This window comes from Nyctereutes procyonoides, unplaced genomic scaffold (assembly GCF_905146905.1).
Source record: "Nyctereutes procyonoides isolate TBG_1078 unplaced genomic scaffold, NYPRO_anot_genome, whole genome shotgun sequence".
NCBI lineage: Eukaryota > Metazoa > Chordata > Mammalia > Carnivora > Canidae > Nyctereutes > Nyctereutes procyonoides.
The window spans coordinates 1,323,871-1,347,939 of record NW_026575040.1 but is presented as its reverse complement, the minus strand read 5'-3'; the positions used below and the strand labels follow the sequence as shown (position 1 = coordinate 1,347,939).

Here is a 24,069-nt window from a genome sequence, read left to right as displayed (position 1 = left end):
AATTTTTTTTAAAAAAAGAAGAGTTGGAGGAATAATTTTATGTAGTGATACAGTAAAAATTGTGTCCTTTGAAAGAATGAGTTCTAATTGGCCAAATTTTCTGGATAATTGTGAGCTCAAGCTCATTAAACATTAAAATGTTTTAGTTAGAAGAATCATTTGGTGTTTATGTAATCTACATTTTTTAAAATGCATATTAAGATTTGGGTACTTTTTCAACTTCTATCTACCTTTGTTTTCCAAATTTGCCATAATGTGGATATATTTTATAATTAAACTTTTAAATAATGAAACCATTTGTATGAAAATCTTTCCAAAACATTTCACACTTGTATTGTTTTCTTCCCTCTTTACATAGGATACTCAACATAATTTAACATTTTCTTGATATCTTGCTAGAGTCACGGTTAGTCACGGTGCCATTCTGGAAAAGTGCAGTGATGCCCTTATGGGATTTGGGCTGTTTGTCCCACACTGAGATGCTTTCTGTAACTCTTAAGTTTTTGTATTTTTCTTTCTATCCATTTGCAGTCAGGTAGTCGCTTGTCACTTGCCATTTCTGTCTGAACGCTTCTGTCCCATTTTAAGCTTTTAGGTCTGCGAAACCAGATAATAAAAGCATTATTTATTTGTCTGTTTGAGAAGTATATGGGTGCCAAACCTGAATAAGAAGCTAAGACTAGGGCAGCCTGGGTGGCTCAGCGGTTTGACGCCTGCCTTCAGCCAAGGGCATGATCCTGGAGACCCGGGATCGAGTCCCACATCGGGCTCCCTGCATGGAGCCTGCTTTTCTCTCTGCCTGTGTCTCTGCCTCTCTCTGTGTGTGTCTCTCATGAATGAATAAATAAAATCTTTAAAAAAAAAAAAAAAAGCTAAGACTAGCAAGTGAGAAAGAGGAAGTTGTATACAGACAGCCTAAGTACCATGTGATGGGAATTATTGGGAGGAAACAGTTAATTTTAAGAGGAAGATCTGCAGCTTCACAGGGGACTTGGCATTTGACGAAACATGGAAAGTTCTATAGAATTTTGAACAGTTGTTATATGGATAGACATGTTGGAAATGATAATTTAAAAAATGATAAGCCAGTATCAGGCACAAAAGAAAGAGCACTATGTTTTGTCTTACGGAGTCCAAATGTATTATAGAGCCAACTGAAAACCAATATTGATTGCATGAAGAAGTAAGTAAAGCAGTAAACTGTATTTTAGAGGAATTAAGAGATAACAGGATACCATCCCAGTACAAAAAGTGATGAAACTGAGGACTCAAGTGATGGCTAGAGTTGTCAAAGAGAGAGTACGGATTGGAGGGACAGAGCCTGTCAATTAATTGAATATAGCACAAGAAGGACTTGGGGGAGGGGTGGTGGTCAACACTGACCCAGCCTGAATGTCTGCCAGTATTGTGGTACCATTAATTGTTATGGTGCCCAGAACAAGGTGGAGCACATTTTGTAGGAAAGGTAATTCTATTTAGAGAGGTCTAGTAGGCAGTTGGAAACTGAAGTCTGGAGCATCAAAGCACAAGATGTGCAGGCTCTGGGAAGTTATTCCCAAATATTATATATTTGGGAATAGACAGGATCACAGAAGAAATTATTAGAAAAGAGTCTTTTTAAAAGAGTAATAGTGGAAAGGGCATTTGGGCACCTTTGTGGGGAAGCAGTGGGACATAAATATCTCCACTCAAATTAACATTATCTCAGCTAATAGTTAAGTGGATAGAGGTTGCATAAATCAAGGGGAGCACAAGAGAGACTATTAGGGTTCATCAAATTATAAGTAGAGCGTTCAGTTTTATTTCTGTACAAACAATACCAACAAAACTGATCTGAATTGATCAAATTAAATTTGTCAAAAACAAGAGTAAAGAGTCTAAAAATGAGACCCTAAGGCTCTTTCCTACCTTGTCTATTTTTCAGCTGTGCCCTGAATAGATAATCTTGCCAGATAATTATTTCCATAGAGAAGAGTTGTTTATTATATATGAGAAATGCTTTTAATTGTTTGAGGTTATTAAAGGACTCTGACTGCAACTTTATTTCTCCCACCGTTAAATTTGTGTGAATGATTCAAATTGGCATTTTAACCCAAATTTGCATTCACATTATCTTTTGATTGTAAATTTTCAGAAAGGCTTTAAAAAGGCTTTAAAATTCATGTTACCAGACAGCATGTTCACTATGTTAAATACATCTTTGTATCTGTGCATGTACAATTTAATCTTTACAAAAAGAAGACCTAAAAGGGTATATAGTAAAATTTGGGGCTTGGGGTTTTGCTTGTTTGTTTGCATATCTTTATTTTCTGATTGCTTTTACAATCTAAAAAATTTAGTTATTTTTATTTAAAAAATATAAGTATCATAAGACCTATAGAGTTTGAGTGACTTGCGTAAAGCAAAATTTCATATCTAATTAGTAATGGCCTTGAGTGTTCGTTTTTGCTCATGGGGGTCAGTTCTACTGCTTGGTGAGTTGTTGTGGTAGGAATGGCAGTGCCATCCAGTGCTCGTGGCAGCCACGAGGACCAGGGATGCAGCACCTCCTCAGGAAAAGCGGGCATGCGGCTTGTGGCTTTTCACACAGAGAAGCATGGGCTGGCTCTAGGGCTCCAGTGGTATGGACCGCCGGCAGGTACCTTCACTAATAAGGAGAGTAAAGGCCCAGCATACTGTTGGAAGGGTGACTTAGCTTTTCCTCTGCCAGATTATGGTCTTGGTTATTAATATCCGCTGACTCCCCAGAATCCAAGCTTCTGCTGTTTGTTTGTTTCTGAGCTGTGGAGGGAGAGGGAGAATCTTAAGCAGGCCCCACGCCCAGTGCAGGGCCCAGTGCAGGGCCCAGTGAAAGGCTCGACCTCACAAGCCTGAGTTCATAAACTGAGCCAAAATCAAGCGTCAGTTGCTTAACTGACTGAGTCACCCAGTGCCCTCTGCTGTTTTCTAAGAGTAGCCCTGTGGAAACCTGTTGGCATGTGCTCTTGCCTGTCTGGATGAAGCATCCTTCGTGCTCCATCACTGGCCCCATCCCTTCAGTTATTCAGCCCAAGTTTTATTCTTCTGTGTTCATTTTGTAGTAAAGAAAAGATAACTAGAGAATTGTCACTTTACCTTTTTCCTTTCCTCCACTTCATCCTGAATCTTTTATATTGTTCTCACCAAACTATTTGCACTCAAGATTTAGAAATTAACTTTATATAAGATAATAGCAATTAGGGCAGCCCGGGTGGCTCAGCGGTTTAAGCACCTGCCTTCAGCCCAGGGCGTGATCCTGGAGACCCGGGATCAAGTCCTGCGTCGGGCTCCCTGCAGGGAGCCTGCTTCTCCCTCTGCCTGTGTCTCTGCCTCTCTCTGTGTGTCTGTCATGAATAAATAAATAAAATCTTTAAAAAAAAAAAAAGATAATAGCAGTTAATGTATTTTTTTTAATGGGGAGAATTTTAATCACATCTGTGGCTTTGAACTATGTTTGCTATTTTCATTCAGGTCTCAATTTTCTCATTATTCTCTACAGTCGAAGTAATATAAATGGTTGCTAACTTAATTCTCTACAGTCGAAGTATGTCTCTGGGAAAATCCTCTTTGATCTTTATGTTGAGACACGCCAGAGTCATTGTGTCAGTCCCTGTCCCTTTCCACCAATGTCCCACTAAGTTGACAAATGTCCATTTAGCTTCTCAAATCAGCACCTGCCCATTATTCCCTACTGCCACTGTGTTAGTTTGGGGCCTTACCTGCTCTGGTTTTATAATAGTTGTACTAGCCACACTGCCTCCAACCTTGCCTCCTGTCCATGTGCCCTCTTCCATGTGCACCTGAATTCTTAAAGCACAAGCAGTATCACATTATCACATTACCCTATTGCTCAGCAACTTCTTCCTGTTTTTTTTTTTTTTGGATTTATTTATTTATTCATGAGATACAGAGACTCTTCTAGAGACACAGGCAGAGGGAGAAGCAGGCTCCCCACAGGGAGCCCAATGTGGGACTCAATCCCAGATCTGGGAATCACGCCCTGAGCTGAAGGCAGGTGCTCAGCTGCTGAGCCACCCAGATGTCCCAGCAACCCCTTCCTGATACTCTCGGGGACAGCATCTGTTAAGACTAATGTAAAAAACGTAAAAAACACAGGTCCAAAACGGAATGCTAAAGTTTCTTCACAAGGCAGCTTAGAACTTGGAATGCATTTTCCCTGAGAAATAATAGGTAGTAGACTGGTGTGCAAGTTAGCTAAAACTTTTCAATTAAACCATTCACGGTAATTGAGACCCACCAGCATAGTTACCAGTATCTCCATGGAAATAGCATAGCCCAACTGATATATCAAGGTGGCATTCGGATGTGTGTGGAGGGTGTTGGAAAAGATCACTCCCCTTTCCTGTCCTCCGTTGATTTAGAGATTTAATAAAAGAGGAAAGAACTAATATTTTTTTTATAATTTTTTTTTATTTTTTTTATTTATGATAGTCACAGAGAGAGAGAGAGAGAGAGGCAGAGACATAGGCAGAGGGAGAAGCAGGCTCCATGCACCGGGAGCCCGACGTGGGATTCGATCCCGGGCCTCCAGGATCGCGCCCTGGGCCAAAGGCACGCGCCAAACCGCTGCGCCACCCAGGGATCCCCGGAAAGAACTAATATTAATAGACACTTATTATGAATTAACCTCTGTGTTAGGCACTTTATATAGTTTGAGCTATAACTGATATATAACATTGTGTAAGTCTAAGTTGTACAGTGTGTTAGTTTGATACATTGATATATTGCAGTATGATTACCACCATAGCATTAGCTAAAGCCTCTGTTGTCACATATTTATCATTTCTTTTTTGGGTAGAACATTTAAGATCAGTCTCTTAGCAACTCTGAAGGATATATAATACGGTATTGTTGACTATAGTCCCTAAGCTGTGCATTAGGTCTCCAGAACCTGCTCATCTTCTAACTGTAAGTTTGACCAACGCTCTCCATTTCTCCCACCCCTCAGTCCCTGATAATCACCACTCTATTCTCTGTTTCTATTGAGTTTGACTTTTTTAGATTCAACATATAAGTAATATGTCACAGTATTTGTCTCAGTTTGACTTATCTCACTTAGCATAAGGCCCTCAAGATCTCTTCATGTCACACTTTCTTTCTCACGCTACGTTATCTTTATCCATTCATCTGTTAATAGACACTTGTCTCCGTATCTTGGCTGTTGTGAATGACACTGCAGTAAACATAGGAGTGAAGATATCTTTTGATAGTCTGTTTTCATTTCCTTTGGATATATACCCAGAAGTGGGATTGCTGGATTATATAGTAGTTCTATTTTTAATTCTTTTGAGGAAGCTCCATACTGTTTTCCATAGCGGCCAGACCAGTTTACATCCCCACCAACAGTGCACAGGACTCCCTTTTCCCCACATCCTTGCCATCACTTGTTATCTGGTATCTTCTTGGTGATAGCTATTCTAACAGGTGTAAGGTGATACCTCCTGGTGGCTTTGATTTGCATTTCCCTAGTAACTAGTGACGGATATCTTTTCATGTACCTCTTGGCCATTTGGATGCATTCTTTGGAAAAATGTCTTTTTAGTTTTTCCACCCTTTTAAAAATCTGTGATTGTGTTTTCTTGTTACTGAGGTGTAGGAGTTCTTTATATATTTTGAATATGAACTCCTTATCCAATATAGGTTTGTAAATATTTTCTCCCATTCTGTAGTTTGTCTTTTGATTTTGTTGATTGTTTCTTACGCAGTGCAGAAGCTTTATAGTACGATGTGGTTCCATTTATCGTTTTTTATTTTTGGTGCTTGTACTCTGGTGTCATATTCAAAAAATTGTTGCCAAGACCAATGCCAAAGAACTTTTAACCTCTCTGTTTTCTTCTAGAAGTTTTATGGCTTCAGACCTTACATTTTAAGTCTTTAATCCTTTTTGTGTTTTTTTTTTAATCCTTTTTGAATTGAATTTTGTATATGGTGTAAGATAAGGATTCAGTTTCATTCTTTTTGCATGTGGCTGTCCAATTTTCCCGACTCCATTTATTGAAAAGACTTCTTTCTCCATTGTATATTGTTGGCTTCTTTGTTGTGAACAAATTGACCATTTATATGCATGGGTTTATTTCTGGGCTGTTTATTCTTTTCCATTGGTCTGTTTGTCCACCAGACTCTTTTAATTACTATAGGTTTATAGTATAGTTTGAGTTTCAGGAGTGTGATGTTTCTGGCTTTTCCTTTTTCAGGATTGCTTTGGCTATTTGGGATCTTTTGTGGTTCCATACAAATTTTATTGTTTTTTCTGTTTCTGCGAAAACTGTCTTTGGGGGTTTTGATAGGGATTGCATTGAATCAGAAAGGAAGAAATAAAATTGATGATAAAATTATGAGGGACGCCTGGGTGGCTCAGCGGTTGTGTGTCTACCCTCATCTCAGGATGGGTCCCTGGGTCCAGGGATCGGAGGCCTGTGTTGGGCTCCCTGTGGGGAGCCTGCTTCCCCCTCTGCCTGTGTCTCTCATGAATAAATTTTAAAAATTATGATATGTTTTTATATGTAGAAAATCCTAAGGACTAGCCAAAAAACTGTTGGAACTGATGAGTGAATTCAGTAAGGTCACTAGAGACAAAATCAATATACAGAAACCAGTTGTGCTTCTGTATACTAACAACAAAAATATCTGAAAAGAAAGAAAAAAATCCCATAAAAATGAATAAAGTATTTAGGAATAAATGTAATCAAGGAAATGAAAGATTTGTATAATGCAGACTGTAAAACTTTGATGAAAGAAGTTCAAGGAGACACAAATGGAAAGATGGCCTAAGGTTCCTGGATTGGAAAAATTAATATTTTTAAAATGTCCATGCTACTCAAAGCTATCTATAGGTTTAATGCAATCCCTGTGTATTTTATCTTAATTCATTTTAACAACAGCCTTGTGAGGTAGATGATTATTATACTCCTTTAACAGATGCTTAGCAAATTAATAATGTAAGTACAATCACAAGAAGAATGCTTACCTAAGAGAATATTGTTTTTTGGTTTTGGGTTTTGGGTTTTTTTGAGAATACTGTTTTTAAGCACTACTTTCAAACTTCAGTAACTTATAGGCTCCTTTTTTTTAATTTTTATTTATTCATGGTAATCACAGAGAGAGAGAGAGGCAGAGACATAGGCAGAGGGAGAAGCAGGCTCCATGCACCGGGAGCCCAACGTGGGATTCGATCCCGGGTCCTCAGGATAGCGCCCTGGGCCAAAGGCAGGCGCTAAACCGCTGCGCCACCCAGGGATCTCTTATAGACTCCTTTTAACTGGTAAAAAACTTCAGTCTTTTAGTGTTGATACACATTCTTACAATTTTACTTAAACATGAACAAAATTAGATATAAATTCTTTATGCTTGTATTTCTTATTTAGCTCTAAACTGAAACAAACTTAAAAGTTAGGTACAAAAAAACCTATAAAACTAATGACAAATTAACATTATTTTAATACAATAATGGTATTTTGCCAAACTGAATTGCTACTCACAACAGGAGTACAAAGCTGTCTGCCAACCCCAGAGGTGTCTTGGCAGCCTTCATTGCCATTAGTGCCCTTTTCTGCCACATTTCTAAGATGTTGAAAATCCAGGATTGGTGCAATGTATAGTGAGTGCACCATTATTTCATTTTGACCTTTACTTAGTGGGACTGTATCATTTACCTATCAAGTGAGCCTCCTTTTTTTCTAATTATTCCTTAACAATTAAAATAGTGTGCTTGATGCCAGTTTAGATTAGAAAAACAAATGTCTATGTACATTTGCAATCATGTTGCAAATGCTTATTTGCTGTGCTTAGTTAATAAGTGGCCATTGCAATGATCCAACATATATTTATATTAATTTTAGATGTAAACTTTGTTTTCAGTTCAATATTAAAGTTATTTTGGAAAACTCATAGACCTTTGGAAAGAGATCTTGGATTCCTGTTTGTTAGATACTCTTTCAATGTTTTTATTATTATTTAACATAATATTAATATTTATAACCATTATGTATTTGTAACATTATAAAAATAATTCTTATTTGTTTATTGGAATAAGTCCTCTAAATACTTCTACCAGGAAAGACTGTTACATTAGTTTATTATGGTATCTCTTTGAAAGCAATATATTTATATATTTTTAAAGTACCATATAACTCAGACTTTCACTAATTTAAAAGCGCTTTTTCTCTTTAAAAGTCTAAATTATAAATGTTTTACAGAATGTACTGTTAACTGTTTTCCATAGCTGGGGAAGGTAAAATTTAGTTTGGTTGAAAAAATAATACCTCATAGCAAATATACAAGTCCCGCAAGACAATAAAGCCTCTAGAAACTGAGAAGTGTGGTAGCAAATGACATTATTCTTCCTCTGATGCTGCTGCTATAAACATTCTAGTGGACTTCTCTCAGAATAATTGACTGTTTTGTTGGTCAGAAACTTCCTTCCCAACTTCTTTTCCCCCTTTCTCCTCTTTTTATTAGCTTCGAATCTTGCACTGTCCTCATTTCCCCTCTTTCTTATTCCCTTATTTTATTTTTAAGATTTTTTTTTTTTTTTTTTTTTTTTTTTTTTTTTTAGTACTCTTTACACCCAGTGTTGGGCTGGAGCTTACAATCCTGAGATCAAGAGTCATATGGTCTATCGACTGAGCCAGTAGGTGCCCCTTTATTGCCCTGTTTGATACCAGAGATCACCTGTCTCTTCACATCTCAGCTGGTCTGCAGTCTGGCTTTCTTCATTGACAGTGGGCTCCGTGGTCTTGGGCGACAGGAAGGAAGGACGCAGCAAGGCAACTTCTGACAGCATCTCACCATCCACTTCTCAATAAGCTCCTAATAGGGTGGCTCCTGAAAAATCATGCTTAATTTGCCTCCACATATTCACTCTGAAGCACAAAAAGCACAACTTTGGGGCAGCCAGCTAACTGTATGTGCCTGTTGGTTTACTCATAGCTTCCTTTGCTGTGAGCACACGGATCCTGCCCACCTCAGAGCTGAGCTGGGAAGGTGTGAGTTGTGCCTACTTCTGATGCTTCTTTGTCCATGTGCTGGGCAGTGCTGCTGCTGCTGCCGCTGCGTGGACTGCATTTCAGGTACCAGCAAGTTTACGTCTAAAGCAGCCTCCAGTTACCGTGCACGGAGAACTGTACCATTCATAAGCACATGTGCGTTCATCCATCCTGACAGTCACTTACCATGTGACCTTGGGCCAGTCTGTTTCTTCATTACTGCAGTGAACCTAGTGGTAGTGTGTACATCATAGGTCTTCTTTTTTTTTTTTAAGATTTTTTTTTTTTAATTTACTCATGAGAGATACAGAGCAAGAGAGAGAGGCAGAGACACAGGCAGAGGGAGAAGCAGGCTCCATGCAAGGACCCCAACGTGGGACTCGATCCCAGGACCCCAGGATCAGGCCCTGGGCCGAAGGTAGGCGCTCAACTGCTGAGCCACCCAGGGATCCCCCCATAGTAGGGTTTTCATGAGAATTAAGAGTTTTCATATGTAAAATGCTTCAAGTGGTGCCTGGCTCTTAGTTGTAAGATGCTAGCTAAAACTATTGTTATTCAGCAAGCATTTATTTACTATTTGGTATATTCCAAGCAATCCAAGAGAAGGAGAAGTGCAAAGGACACAGCCTTGCTCCCAGGAACTTCTGTAACTACCGCACCACATGGTGTTTAGGAGGTCAGGTGAAGCCTCATCACATGGGTGAAGTTCGAACTGGGTCTTAAAGGCTAAATAGTTCTGGCAAATGAAATAGCATCAGAGGCAATACATTCCAAGCAGAGGGAGCAGCTCGTGATCAGAATAAAACTGGGAAAGATTGTGGGGCCCTTGGCTATTGTTAGATGAGATTTTAGCCTCTTCTCTGATTCATAGCTTTGTAAGCAGGAGCTCTGAGGTGGGTTCAGTGTAGCTTTTGGAACTTATAATCTTAAAACTAGTTATTAACAAGTTAATGAGAGTAATTATTATTACTATTTGACTGGCTCATCAAAGACTGTGAACTCCATGAGGTGGGAGCTAAGCCGCGTCTTCACGCGGCGCGCTTGCCGTGGCTCCCCGGAGGCGGCCGCCCCGTGGCAGGGCAGAGAGTGGTCCGGAGGAGCTGGCGTTGGAACAGTGGAAGCGGATGGGCTTCCTCCTCTCAACAGAGCTTTAGTTAAATTTTCCAAATTAAGCAGGTCTTACTTTGCCTTTGTCTATAAACAGGAGAACCTCACGTCTTAAGATCTTTCCCGGTGCTGTGATGGCAAAGAAGGGATTTTTTCTTTTTCTCCACGGAGGGGTAGGGCCGGGGGTCAGATCTCAAATTAGGAGGGTTCCTCTTACTCATGGAATTTCCATTTGTGTTCCAAACTAAAGCTGTTTTATCTCCCGCAGAGGCTTTTCCTGCCGCTTTGCTTTCGCTTCCTCTTGGCCCGTTCAGTCCTGGACGAGGGCCTTGGCAGGGGCTTGGCAGGCAGCCGAGCTACGGGCTCAGCAGTGTGGCCGTGGAACGAGGAAAGGTTGGGAGCGGTGGTGGGGAACACGCGGCACAGTGTCCTTCCTTGTCTATATGGGTAGCCCACTTGTTCCGTTACAAAAGCCTAACGAGAACCTGGACTTGTTCATTTGCCCTAGGATCCTGGAGATGGACCACTGTGCAGGATGACATAGAGGCGGTGGTTCCTCCCCGACAGTGTCCTTAAAAGCCCATGTTCAGCCCTGAGGACTCTGGACTCTGTCTCTATGGCAGTGGGACAGATTTTATGATGAAAGATAATGGCCTCCGGAGTCATAGGATTGGGAAGGAGCTTAGCACTTCATTCCCCGTCCTCCTTCATTATTAACAGATTCTCCTTGGGTGCCTTTAGGAAATACTCCATATATGGTGTCTAATATGCCGCCTACACAGTCTCCCCCTCCACCGACTGGGAAATTACATCCAGCTTGAGGAGCTCCAGCTCTTTCTGCGGGCCTGTTTATTCCAAGATTGAAATCCAGGGTGGATTTAGTCGTTTTGTATCAAATCTGCTCAGAACTGTTGGACTCGAAGCAAACTAATTATTGTCGTTGTCTGTATAGCAGTAGAGAGAGTGAAAAACAGTAATAAGGTCTTAAAAAGCTGTCATGACTTGAAGTGAAATAGGCTACTCTTCAGTAGCCTCATCTGTATCCTGAAGGGCTTTGGTCTTGAAAACTGTCAAACATGAAATCAGATTTTAGATCGTGGAATCTCGGTTAGCTTCTCGGGGCAGCTCCATTCAGCACTCTCATCGACCATTCCATTTGTAGGATTTGCTTTGAGATTGTAAGGAATGTGGAAGCAAAGGGGTTTCTCTTATCAAACACTCCATTTGGGTACTCCATATCAGACCTGTCTTGGCAGAGAAATAGAAGGTACCAGGTAGACTGTCCTATTTCCTTAAGTGCCTCAGGAGACATACATTTTCTTTCTCAAGCATAACTTTGGCAACTAGGGTTTCCCAATTTGGCGGTGTCAGTGTTGAGCAAAGTTGCTAGCTACCGAGTGCCATTGAAGTTATTTCACAAAGGCAGTAAAGCCCAAGAATTGCTCCTTGGACAGAGCTACATCCGATCTGATATGGCTTCTCTTTCTGAGAGCCCGTTATGAGTTAAAATAGTTTTGACAGTGGCTTTAAGTGCACATCTTTGTCTCCAAACATAATTAGTGTTGAAAAATGAAGGCCTGCCAGTTAGGGCTTTGTGGCTTAGACAGCAGCTCCATCTGGTGCTTGCTAAAGGTGTTTGCTTGATTCATCTCTTGGTTTTTTGCAGCAGCATGAATACAGATGTACACAGTATTTGTAAAAGAATGCCAAATCCAGAGTCTCAATTTTATTGATGGCTTTCTATTGCACACAGCACTGACGTAAGCTAATTGTGTTCCCGGTGAATCTCATCTGTCTGTCCTGATGATAACATGATAGCTGCTAATCAACTCAACAGCCATCTCTTGACTGAATTAACTTACTAGCACTCGATGTGGGGAACTATTTTGACTATTATCTACCAGACTTGAAAAAGAAAATATACTGTACTACTTATTTAAAAGAGAAGATTGAATCCCTCTCTGATCAGTGGTGGATTTAACTGCATTAATGAGGTATTAGGCCAGAATGCCTTTTTCTGTTTAATGCCACATAGTGCTAAGTAGATAGGGAATGTCTTTTTAAAATTAATTCTTGGTGACTGATGTGAACTACCCTAAATTATTGATAGAAATTAATAATTTACTTCCACATAGTAGGAAATTAATAATTTACTACTTCCACATAGTAGGATTACATGTGATTTCTATTTTACACTTTGAGCATATATAACAAAAGAAAGAAATCTCGTGTAACAAAAGAAAAAATAATTTAAAACAAACTGTATAGGTTGCTATAGCCTTGAGTTCAGGTCTTTTGTCATTCATCATGTGGCCCTTTTAGGGGGCTTCAGCTTTCCTCAGCCATAAAACAGTAAGATTGAAATGAAGCCTACCCAATTTTAACCTTCTTAGTTTTGAGATCATCTACCTTTTTCCTGTCTCTTCAGCCTCTCCCACTCTCCTGTGTCTTTTTCCAATATTAACATTCAACATGATCTCATTTTTGTCATCTTAAACTAAGGAAATCCTTCCTGGCCGCCAGCCCTTTCTTCTGCTTCCCACCTAAACTTCTTCAAAAAGTTATCTACAGTTATTCGCTCTTCAACTAACCGCATTCTCCTTTCCTTTCCATCCCCACTGCTGCACCAAAATAATTAAAGCTAAACTCACCAATGAGCTCATGTTGCCAGGTCTAATGGGCACATGTAGATCCTCATTCCTCATTACCTGTCAGTAGCATTTCAAATAGTTGTCTTCTCCTCCATTAATGAAATCTCATCTGGCTTCTGTATCATCACCATTATGGCTGTTATTTTGAGTTTTCTTTTTTTTTTTTTAAGATTTTTAAAAAATTTTTTTTAATTTACTCATGAGAGACACACAGAGAGAGAGAGAGAGGCAGAGACACAGGCAGAGGGAGAAGCAGGCTCCATGCACCGGGAGCCTGACGTGGGATTCGATCCTGGGACCGCGGGGTCACGCCCTGAGTGGAAGGCAGACACTCAACTGCTGAGCCATCAAGGCGTCCCCCTGCCCCCCGCTCTAGTTTCTTTTTAGCCTGGATATTCCCATAGTAATTCCCAAACAGACAAGAACAGCATAATTATGTTCTGTGTTCCAGACTTCTAAATTCAACTGCTTCCTCTATTATATGGTAACAAAATATGGACTTAATAACAGTAGTCTCTAAAAGTCACACCTCCTCCAACATGGTTTATTTCAGTAAATGGCCCTACAAATCATTTAAATACATAAAAACCAAAATCTCAATACCTATTACTCTCTCCAGAATCTAATCATTCATGCATCTATGTTTCTCTCTGATGCCCCATCCTAATCCAGGTCCTCATCATATCTTATTTTGCTCACAGCGGCCCTTTGAACAGCCTCCTGGATTCCTGTCGTGTTTCCCCCAGTTTTTTTTCCATATAACAACCAAAGCTGTCTTTTGTTTTTTGAGTCACATGTTATTGAGGTTTGATTTATGTACAGTAATAAATCTTTTTTTAGTGTCAAATTCAATGAATTTTGACAAATGGATGTAGTCATCTAACCACCACCGTACAACATTTGGATTATTCCAGTTTTTGCCTATAAACCTTTGTGTACATGCTTTAGTGTAAATATAACTTTTCTTTTTTTTTAATAAATTAATTTTTATTGGTGTTCACTTTACCAACATAAAGAATAACACCCAGTGCTCATCCCGTCAAGTGTCCCCCTCAGTGCCCGTCACCCATTCACCCCCACCCCCCGCCCTCCTCCCCTTCCACCACCCCTAGTTCGTTTCCCAGAGTTAGGAGTCTTTATGTTCTGTGTCCCTTTCTGATATTTCCCACACATTTCTTCTCCCTTCCCTCATATTCCCTTTCACTATTATTCATATACCCCAAATGAATGAGAACATACACTGTTTGTCCTTCTCCGATTGACTTACTTCACTCAGCATAATACCCTCCAGTTCCTTTTCATTTATCTTGGGTAAATATCGAGGGGTAAGACTGCTGGGCCCCATGGAAAGCTTACATTTAACTTTATAAGAAACTACCAAACTCTTTTCCAGAGTGGCTGTGCCATCTACATTCCCATCAGTGCCATGTGAATTTCACTTGTTACCACATTCTCCCTAGCATCGCTTTTCATTTTTGCTTTAACTGTAACCATTCTAGGGGAGGCATAGTGGTAGCTCATTGTAGTTTCAATGTGCATTTCTGTATGACTAAGGATATTTAGCGCCTTTCACAAGTTTATATGCAATCCATATATCTCTGCTCAAACTTTTTGCCTTTAAAAAAAAACATCAGATTTGTTTTCTTTCATTGAATTTTGGAAGTTCTTCATATATTCAGGATACAAAGTCCTTTGTCAGATATTTACTTGCAAAAAATTCTTCATCTGTAGCTTGTCTTTTCATTCTTTTATCAGTATCTTTGTCAGAGCAAACATTTTTAATCTTAATAAAATCCAAATTGTCTTTTTAAATGGATCATGCTTTTTGTGTTGATCTGAGAACTCAGCCTAACTCAGGGTCACAAAGATTTTCTCCCATTTTTTTCCTCCTAAAAGTATTATAGCTTTGCATTTTATACTTAGATCTATGATCCATTTTGAGTTAATTTTTGTCTATGAGGTGTGTGGTATGAATGAAGTTTACTTTGTTGCCTATGAATATCTAATTGTTTAGCACATTTGTTGAAAAGAATTTTCACTGCTGTAGGCAAGTATCAGTTGCCTGTGTTTGTACAGTCCTATTTCTGGACTCTACTTGTTCTGGGTCTGTTTTGATCTATGTCAGGGGTCAGCAGAATTTTTCTGTAAAGAACTAGATCGTAAATATTTTAGGTTTTACAGACCAAAAGGCAAAATTGAAGATACTGTGTAAGTACTTGTATAATAAGATAAAACATATTTCTGAGAATTTTTTAAATAAAATTGAAAGTATAATAATTAAGTACAATTTTCTGAAACGCAGCTCTACTAATCCAAAGAATGGAATTCTTTTCTGGGAGAGGGATAACATTTTGCTTAACTAGGGTGCTAAGTTAGTGTTTCCTCTTATCAAATGTGATTACAGATTTCATTTATTAATGCATATGTGTAGTGAAACTTGTCATATTTTTATCTCTGAAAAATATCTTTTCGCATGGGTGATACATGTAGCAGTAGAAACGCCACAGTTTGTAGAGTGCTTAAAAAGCTCTGCAAAATGATGAGAGTGCCACATGCAGTCTGTCAGAACTACTCAACTCTGCATCATAGCACAAAGCCACCAGAGACAATATGGAAACAAATGAGCCTGGCTATGTTCCAGTAGAGCTTTATTTATGGGCACTCTATTTGGGATTTCGTATAATCTTCACTTGTCACAAAATACCATTCTCTTGAATTTTTCAATCATTTAAAAATTTTAAAAGCATTGTTAGCTTAGGGACATCTAAAAGCAGGCAACAGGCTAGATTTGGCCTATGAGCTGGTATTTGCTGGCCCCACTCTCCCATTTATTTTTCTATCCTTGGCCAATAACCCATTGTCAGGATTACTGTAGCTTTACGCTAAGTCTTGAAATCAGGTAATGTGAGTCCTCAAACTTTGTTCTTTTTTGAAATTGCTTTAGCTAATCTAGTTCCTTTGCCTTTCTGAATAAATTTTAGAATTAGCTTGTTGATTTCTACAAAAACTTCCTGCTTGGATTTTTTTAGAATTATGTTGAATCTACAGAGCAATTTGGGGGAAATTGGCACCTTAAGAGTACTGAGAGAACTCGGTATCTCTCTCCATTTATGTAAGTCTTTGATACCTTTTTATCAGCATTTTGTAGTTTTCTGCATAGAGATTGTACATCTTGCACATATTTTATTAGACTTAAGCCTAAGTATTTCATGTTTTTTGGTCAGTGTTGTCTTTTTAAAATGCAAATTGGATCATGGCGTTTGGCGTTTCCCCTGTTTAAAATCCTTCAGTGGCTTCCCACTCCTCTTAGGATAAACTCTGTAATCTTTAAAAGCCTAAATGGCCCTACATGATCTGGCCCCTGTTCTTTTTCATCCTAATTTTATGCCTTTCTTCCCCTGCTCAAAACATTCCAATCTCAGACTAGCAGGAAATGGTTTTATCAACCAAGGAATAGCTCTGAGAATGTCTGAAAGACTAAATAAATGTTTTCATACAGACACTTGAAAAAAGTATGTTTTAACCATGTTAAAAAGAACCATTTGATGATCCCCAACAAAGAAGGAACTAGAGTTTTGGCCAGGTTGTTGTGCTCTCTGTGTGTAATACTTTGATCTTTAAGTCTGTACTTCTTCCACTGAGGCAGAGTACTTTATGAATATTACCCACCAGGGACTAAGCTCTGTGTGTGCATGCATATACACATACACACGTGAGCTAAAAAAAAAAAACATCATTTCCTTCTTTATGCACATCCTGAAACTCAGGGGAAAAAGCTGCATTTCTGATCCAACCAAGGATCCTGTCACTGTCCTTGTACATGACAGGGACATAAAGTTAAACTTTTCAGCCATTAAAATAGTTCTTACATGAACATGCCCACTGCCAACTTTATTATAATATCCACATTAGAAATGTAACACTGTAGTGATGTTCTGTGAGAAAGTCTGCAGCTATGTGCCTAAGACAAAAAAGTCATAAGATTAGTTCTTTTTAAGTAAACCAGCACATTTAGTTAACCAATATTTATTCATCTCCTTATGCTAGACACATTGTGATGAATAAGATATAGCCCAGACCTTAAGGAGGCTCAAAAACTAGTGGGGAGCCAGACAATTAAAAGTGAAAGTGCTTGTTCGTGGAAGTATGTCTAAGTGGCTTTGATAGTACCAAGGAGAAATGAGTAGCTCAGTGGGATTTACAGTGTAATAAGACTAGTTGATGTTCAAGACATAGGGCTAGAAGGGAGGCAAGGACCGTATCATTTAAACCTGAGGGGTTTTTATCCCACCCTAAAGCTCAGAGGTTCCAACATCTTAATGCACATAGACCTTGTTCAAAAAAAAAAAAAAAAAAAAAACCCTGGAGAACTTGTTTAAAAATCAGATTCCTGGACTCTTCTTCCCTCAGAAATTGACTGGGTAGGCCTAAGGTGCTTCCCCGAGTGGTTCTTATTTAGCTGGCAACCCCTGGTCTGCAAGCTGACATTTGGGAGTCAGTGCATTAGGTAAGATTAAGCCACAGACTAGTTAACGTAGATAATAAGTTGATCATCTTAGCATTTTAGAAAGGTGAATTTGATAGTAGTACAAGAACAATAGAATCACCTGAGAATCTCATTAAATATGAATTCTGATCCAGTCGATCTGGGGTTGTACCTGAAGATACTGCATTTCTAACAAGTTTCCAAATGAGGCTGATAGTCCTTGTCCGAGGCTGGATTGGAATGGGGTGAGACTGCAGGCTTGATGACCCATTAACAGCCTATTACAGGAATCTAGGCAAAGATGGTGAGTCTCTGAACTACTAGCAGGGTCTACTAATGGCAAGAGAGAGTTCCAGTGAAATGTAATAGGTCAAATTGGGAAGACTAATTTAAGGAGTTAGTTAGATACAGAATTAGAAGTGATGGAAGCAGTGTCAAGATTGAGCTTGGCGGGCAGCCCAGGTGGCCCAGTGGTTTAGCGCCGCCTTCCGTCCAGGGAATGATCCTGGGGTCCCAGGATCGAGTCCCACATCGGGCTCCCTACATGGAGCCTGCTTCTCCCTCTGCCTGTGTCTCTGCCTCTCTCTCTCTCTCTCTCTGTGTCTCTCATAAATAAATAAATAAAATCTTAAAAAAAAAAAAAGATTGAGCTTAGCTATCTAAGTAGATGGTAGTGACATTAAGTTAAATAGGGTAAAGACAGAAGGAGGTGGCCTGGTGAGGAGAGGACAGCTGCTTAGAGTAGAAAAGTCTCCTAGAGTTCAGAAAAGAGGTAGCCAGAGGATTCATCTTGAATGCATTGCGATTGAGGAGTCCATGAGATACCCAAAACTGAAAGGGTGGGTAGAAGAAGAAGAACCTACAGTGGGCTAAGAAGTGTGCGTCTGTCAGGCTGGCAGATGGTAAAAAGAGCAGTTTCAAAGGCCTCCCAGAAGGACAAGGTCTCAGTGTCTTTGCCACATAGATTATAGTTCAGTGAGAGGGTACAAAATTAAGACTGCAAAACAGACTTTCCAGAATGCTGATTGGCTAAAGAGAGTTCAGAAAGTGCTCAAATTAGTTTCTCTCTCAATCTTTTTTTTTTAATATTTTATTTATTTATTCATGAGAGACACAGAGAGAGAGGCAGAGACACAGGCAGAGGGAGAAGCAGGCTCCATGCAGGAAGCCCGACGTGGGACTCGATCCCGGGGCCCCAGGATCACGCCCTGGACCGAAGGCAGCGGCGCTCAACCGCTGACCACCTGGGCTGCCCTCTCAATCTTTTAATTTAAGAAAAAGTTGATGAATGGAGCCAGTTGTTTTAAGTCATTCATTATGATATGCTTCCATAGTGCCTTTTCCATTTAGATTTTCTTTTTTTTTCTTCCCCCACAGATCACACTTACAAGAGCTGCTATGATACCTAGGGGAGGTGAAAACTGATGGATGAAAGTTTTGCCATGCACTGAAAGGAAAGCATTGTCTGTGAAGGTCCTTTTTTAAAAATGTCTGCTTGTAACACCTTTACTGAACACGTTTGGAAACCTGGTGAATGCAAGAACTGCTTTAAACCTAAAAGCTTGCACCAGCTTCCCCCAGACCCTGAGAAGGCACCCGTCACCCATGGCAATGTGAAAACTAATGCCAATCACAGTAATAACCACCGCATGAGGAACACTGCAAATTTCCGTCCTCCTGTGGCTAAAAAACCCACTATAGCTGTGAAGCCCACTATGATGGTAGCAGATGGGCAAAGTGTATGTGGTGAACTTACTATCCAAGAACACTGTGAGAAACCTGTCATCATAGGATGGAACCAAAACAGGACGGCCTTGAATCAGAAACCACTTAATAATAATAATGAAGATGACATTGAAGGATTTAGCCATGCCCCTAAGCCTTATGGCAATAATGATAGTGCAAAGAAGATATCGAATAACAATAATGGGCTAACTGATGTGTTAAAGGAGATAGCAGGCTTGGATGCCGCCCCTCAGATAAGAGGGAATGAAACAAACTCTAGAGAGACCTTCTTAGGAAGAATAAATGATTGCTATAAAAGATCATTGGAAAGAAAGCTTCCCCCAAGCTGCATGATGGGCGGGATAAAGGACACTCCAGGCAAGCACGTGATTCTGAGCGGGAGCACAAAAGTGATCAGTAATGAAGGGGGCCGGTTCTGTTATCCCGAGTTTTCTAGTGGCGAGGAAAGTGAAGAAGATGTACTGTTCAGTAACATGGAGGAGGAGCATGAGAGCTGGGATGAGAGTGATGAAGAGCTGTTGGCCATGGAGATTCGCATGAGAGGGCAGCCCCGCTTTGCTAACTTCAGGGCAAATACTTTGTCTCCTGTTCGATTCTTTGTGGACAAAAAATGGAATACGGTCCCACTGCGAAATAAGTCTCTGCAGAGAATCTGTGCCGTCGACTATGACGACAGCTACGATGAAATCCTGAATGGCTATGAAGAGAACTCTGTGGCCTCCTATGGGCCAGGAAGCATTCAGAGCATGGTGTCCTCTGACTCTACATCACCAGGTTCTTCTCTAACAGAAGAATCACGTTCTGAGACAGCCAGTAGCTCTTGCCAGAAGGTCTGTAACGGAGGAGTATCTCCTGCTAACCCAGGAGATCCTAAGGACATGAAGGAAGGGGAGCCCAGCTGTGAAAGTCTGTCTAGTGATAATCAGGAGAAGGAGTCCTCACAAGCCCCCAAAGGCTCAGTCAAAGCTCCAGAAACACACAAAGCAGTCCTCGCTCTCCGATTGGAAGAGAAGGATGGCAAGATCGCTGTACAGACTGAGAAGCAAGAAAGCAAAGCCTCTACGGACATCGCTGGGCAAGCAGTAACCATAAACCTTGTCCCCGTGGAAGAGCAAGCAAAGCCTTACCGAGTCGTGAATCTGGAGCAGCCGCTGTGCAAGCCGTATACTATCGTGGACGTGTCGGCAGCCATGGCCAGTGAGCACCTGGAAGGGCCTGTCAACAACCCCAAGACAAAAATCTCTTCTACTCCAAACTCTCCGGTGACCTCGCCTGCGCTGACATCAGGACAAACGGGCGCCCATTTCCCCAGCTCCAGTGCCATCCGGTACCAGGAGGTGTGGACTTCCAGCACCAGCCCGCGCCAGAAGATCCCCAGGGTGGAGCTGATCAGCAGCGGGACCGGGCCCAACGTCCCTCCCAGGAAAAGCTGCCACAAATCAGCACCTACTTCACCAACAACTACCAACGTTTCCTCGAAAACGATCCCTGTTAAGTCGCCCAATTTGTCGGAAATAAAATTCAATAGTTACAACAATGCCGGCATGCCGCCCTTCCCAATTATCATCCATGACGAGCCCACTTATGCTCGGAGTTCCAAAAACGCCATCAAAGTTCCCATTGTCATCAATCCCAACGCATATGATAACCTAGCCATTTACAAAAGTTTTCTTGGGACAAGCGGAGAGCTGTCGGTGAAGGAAAAAACCACAAGTATAATAAGCCATACGTACGAAGAGATAGAAACGGACGGCAAAGCATCCGGTAGCAGCACCATCAGACCCCCCGAATGTCCCCAAGCCAAGGGGTCCTCAAGCAGCACAGAGCACAAGAGGGGCTCGGTGGCTCAGAAGGTTCAGGAGCTGAACAGCTGTCTTGGCCAAGGTCCATCCCCGCCACAGAGGGGCTCGGGCTCCGGCCACAGCTCCCCCGCCACTGCGCAGAGGACGGCTGCCGAGCCCGGGGCCGCGGCCGAGGGCGCCCAGGGGCGGGAGGCGCCAGGCCCAGGCGGCCCGAGGGAGCCCAGGGAGCCCAGGGACCAGGCCAGCTCCGCGCTGTCGCGGACCGTGGCTTCCGTGCAGCCGCCGCAGGCCCCTCTGGAGGGGCGCCCCCCTGGCCCAGAGCTGCAGGCTGCTCCGCCCAATGCCGAGGCCGCGACCCCGGCCCGACCCCGGTCTCTGCTTGCGGCCCAGGCCACGGGCGAGGCCACCGAGGGCCCCCGACCCCACGGCCGCAGGGAGCCGCCGGCGAAGCCGGGCCCCGGGCCCCTGCCCAGGCTGCTGGCCCAGGCCCGCGGGGAGCAGGGCCGCCGCCCCAGCTCCCCCCCGCAGCAGCAGCCGGGCAGCCTCCTGCACAGGCGCCCGGGGCCGCGGGCCGGGCCGGCCAGCCCGACGAGGGCCACGGACGCCGAGGCGGCCCTGCTCCCCGATGCCGGCCGCCGGGCCCCGGACGCCAGGCCCAAGCGCTGGATATCGTTCAAGAGCTTCTTCCGCCGCCGGAAGGCAGAGGAGGAGGAGGCCAGGGACAAGGGCCGGGAGCAGGGCCGGCTGCTGGGCCTGGACGGCACGGTCATCCACATGCTGCCGCCGCCCCCCGTGCAGCGCCACCACTGGTTCGCCGAGGCCCCGGGCGGGTCCCGGGACAGGCCAGCCCTGGTCTTCACGTACAGGTGTGACCCTGCCCACGGCCAGCCCGGCGCGCACCAGCCAGCCCGAGCCGAGCCCCCCGGGCCCGAGAGCCGGGGCCGCTCCTCCCCACCCCGGCCGCCGAGGCCGGCTCCCAGGTAGGTGGCGGGCGGGCAGGCTCCGGGGCCTCTCAGCACACGCGTAGATGCCAAGTTGTCTTATGTCCCTAACGTTGTCTGGGAGCCACTTTGTCCAGAAGCAGCAGTCTGGCCTCAGCCGCACCTGCAGCGGGCTCGCACCGCACAGGCGGGCCGCGGCCCTGGAGCTGCAGCCGGAGTGGCCAGCTCACGGCGCAATGCCAGGGGCCCTGCACGCAAGCCGGCAAGCCCGGGACCCCTCAAGGGCAGTAAGTGCTGTGTTGCTTTGAAATGCTCTGCTAGCGTGAGGAAGAGGCAGGAGCAGGTGGGCGCATGGTGGCCCCACTGTAGACGGAATGAAGCTCCTCAAATGGTTCGTTCTGGCTTTCGCCAAGGGGTTGGTCAGTTCTGTATGTGTTCCTGTGTTCCGAGGGAATATTTGGATTTTTTTTTTCTGTCTCTGTGTTCCTTCCAAGCATTGTGGGAAATGGGGAGGGGGTGGAGATGGGGGCCAGCAGCTTGTAGCTACTTAACACAAGGATGATAGGGAACTTGTTACTGAGATTGAGATCCACCCAGCATAGAAGCCTGACGGCAGCTGGCAAGTGCACACCCCAGTCCTCTAGGGATCTGCTTCCTCATACCTGAAAAACTGTTTGCGATCACCTACATCGGGTAGAGCACACTCCCAGCCCTATGTCACATCCTCACATCCAAACAGCAGCCCTGCACATTGGTTGTATTCTTCATATCAGGGAACAAACCAGAGAGGTTAAGAATTAAGCAGATTTATGTAGCTCGTAATTGAGCCAGAATTCAAACTTGGTCTCTCTGACTCTAGACTTTGTATTCTTCCTATAGTCTCATTGTTAACAAACACACACGATTTTTATTTTTTCACTTGTAATCATTCACATAAACACTTATGTTTAGGAAGCTTAAGTTTTTAGTTTCTCGTTTGTGGTGTGAGCAAAATTAACAAACTGCCCATAAAAACAAGAACTATTATCCTGAGTTTGTAACAAATGGGATAATTTCCTTATATCCCCGGTACTTTTTTAAGATTTTATTTTTAAGAAACCTCTACACCCAACGTGGGGCTTGAACTCACAACCCCAAGATCAAGTGTCACATGCTCTCCCGACTGAGCCAGTCAGGCACCCAGTACTTGGTTTTGTTTTAGTATTTTATTTATTTATTCGAGAGAGAGAGAGAGAGAGAGGCAGAGACACAGGCAGAGGGAGAAGCAGGCTCCCTGCAGGGAGCCCGATGTGGGACTCAATTCCAGGACACCAGGATCACACCCTGGGCTGAAGGCGGCGCCCAAACTGCTTAGCCACCCGGGCTGCCCCAGTACTTGGTATTTTTAAGCAGAGGTATGCCCTGAGTAGTTTTTTCATCAGATTCTAAGTCGGCCTCCCTCTTGTCTTACAGTAAGCCCCCTCTACCGGGCCTGGCCCTGTCTTTTCAAAAGAGAGCAAACTTATGATAGGGCAGCTTTTTGTTAGAACAGTGTAAATAAAAATGAAGTGAATACTTAAGGCCTTCACTTTTTCTAGGAAAAATGTTTATATATTCTTTATGAAAATAACCTTTTTACTTGACTCCTCTAATTAGTTGCCAAAATGCTAGCAAGTTCCTGTTTTCCTTAAATCCACGTGCTAGCAAAGCAAGTAGAATAGTGATAATACCTTCCTGGGAAGAGGAGTGTTGCCCTTGGTGGTTGAAGGTGGATGATAGAATGTCATGCTCCGGTAGTAATAAAACCCATGTATTGCAGGTTACTGTTTTATTTAGGAAGAAAGCAATTTAAAGAGTACATGGTTGGAGATACTTATGTGCGACAGTCCTCACAGATCAATAAATGGCTTCACTCCTCATTAAGTATGGCTGTGGCGTGTGTATCCGCATCCTGGAAGGCAGAGCCAAGCAGAGATTGGGCCTCTCTTCCTGTGGAAGGAGAGTCTCTGTTTTGGCTGCAGGCCACGGTGTGTGGCGCTTGGCATAGCAGACCCCTTTACTACCCAGCTGATACTGTCACAGATTTGCTAAAGCAGGAGCCAGTCGTATTTCCAGAATTTACCAGTTCTTAATAAGTAACTCCGTGAGGGGCACTTGGGTGACTCGTCAGTTAAGAGCCTGACTCTAGGTTTCAGTTCAGGTCATGATCTCAGGGCCTGAGATTGGTGGATCCCAAGGCCGGCTCTACGCTCAGTGAGGAATCTGCATCTCCTCTCCCTCTCCTCTGAGCCCCTCCCTGTGCCCCACATGTGCACCACACCTGCACTCACGATC

General features: G+C 42.7%; 1 protein-coding gene across 14 annotated transcripts in view; it reads left to right on the top strand.

Moving 5' to 3' along the window:
• Positions 1-24,069, top strand: part of PEAK1 (pseudopodium enriched atypical kinase 1) — a 288,824-nt gene that overhangs the window by 203,122 nt on the left and 61,633 nt on the right. For all 14 annotated transcript variants that reach the window (XM_055319925.1, XM_055319922.1, XM_055319933.1 and 11 more), the window contains one exon: positions 18,645-21,795. In XM_055319925.1, coding sequence (XP_055175900.1) covers positions 18,755-21,795 — 3,041 coding nt within the window. In that variant the 5' untranslated portion in view covers positions 18,645-18,754. The remainder of the gene's footprint in view (positions 1-18,644; positions 21,796-24,069) is intronic.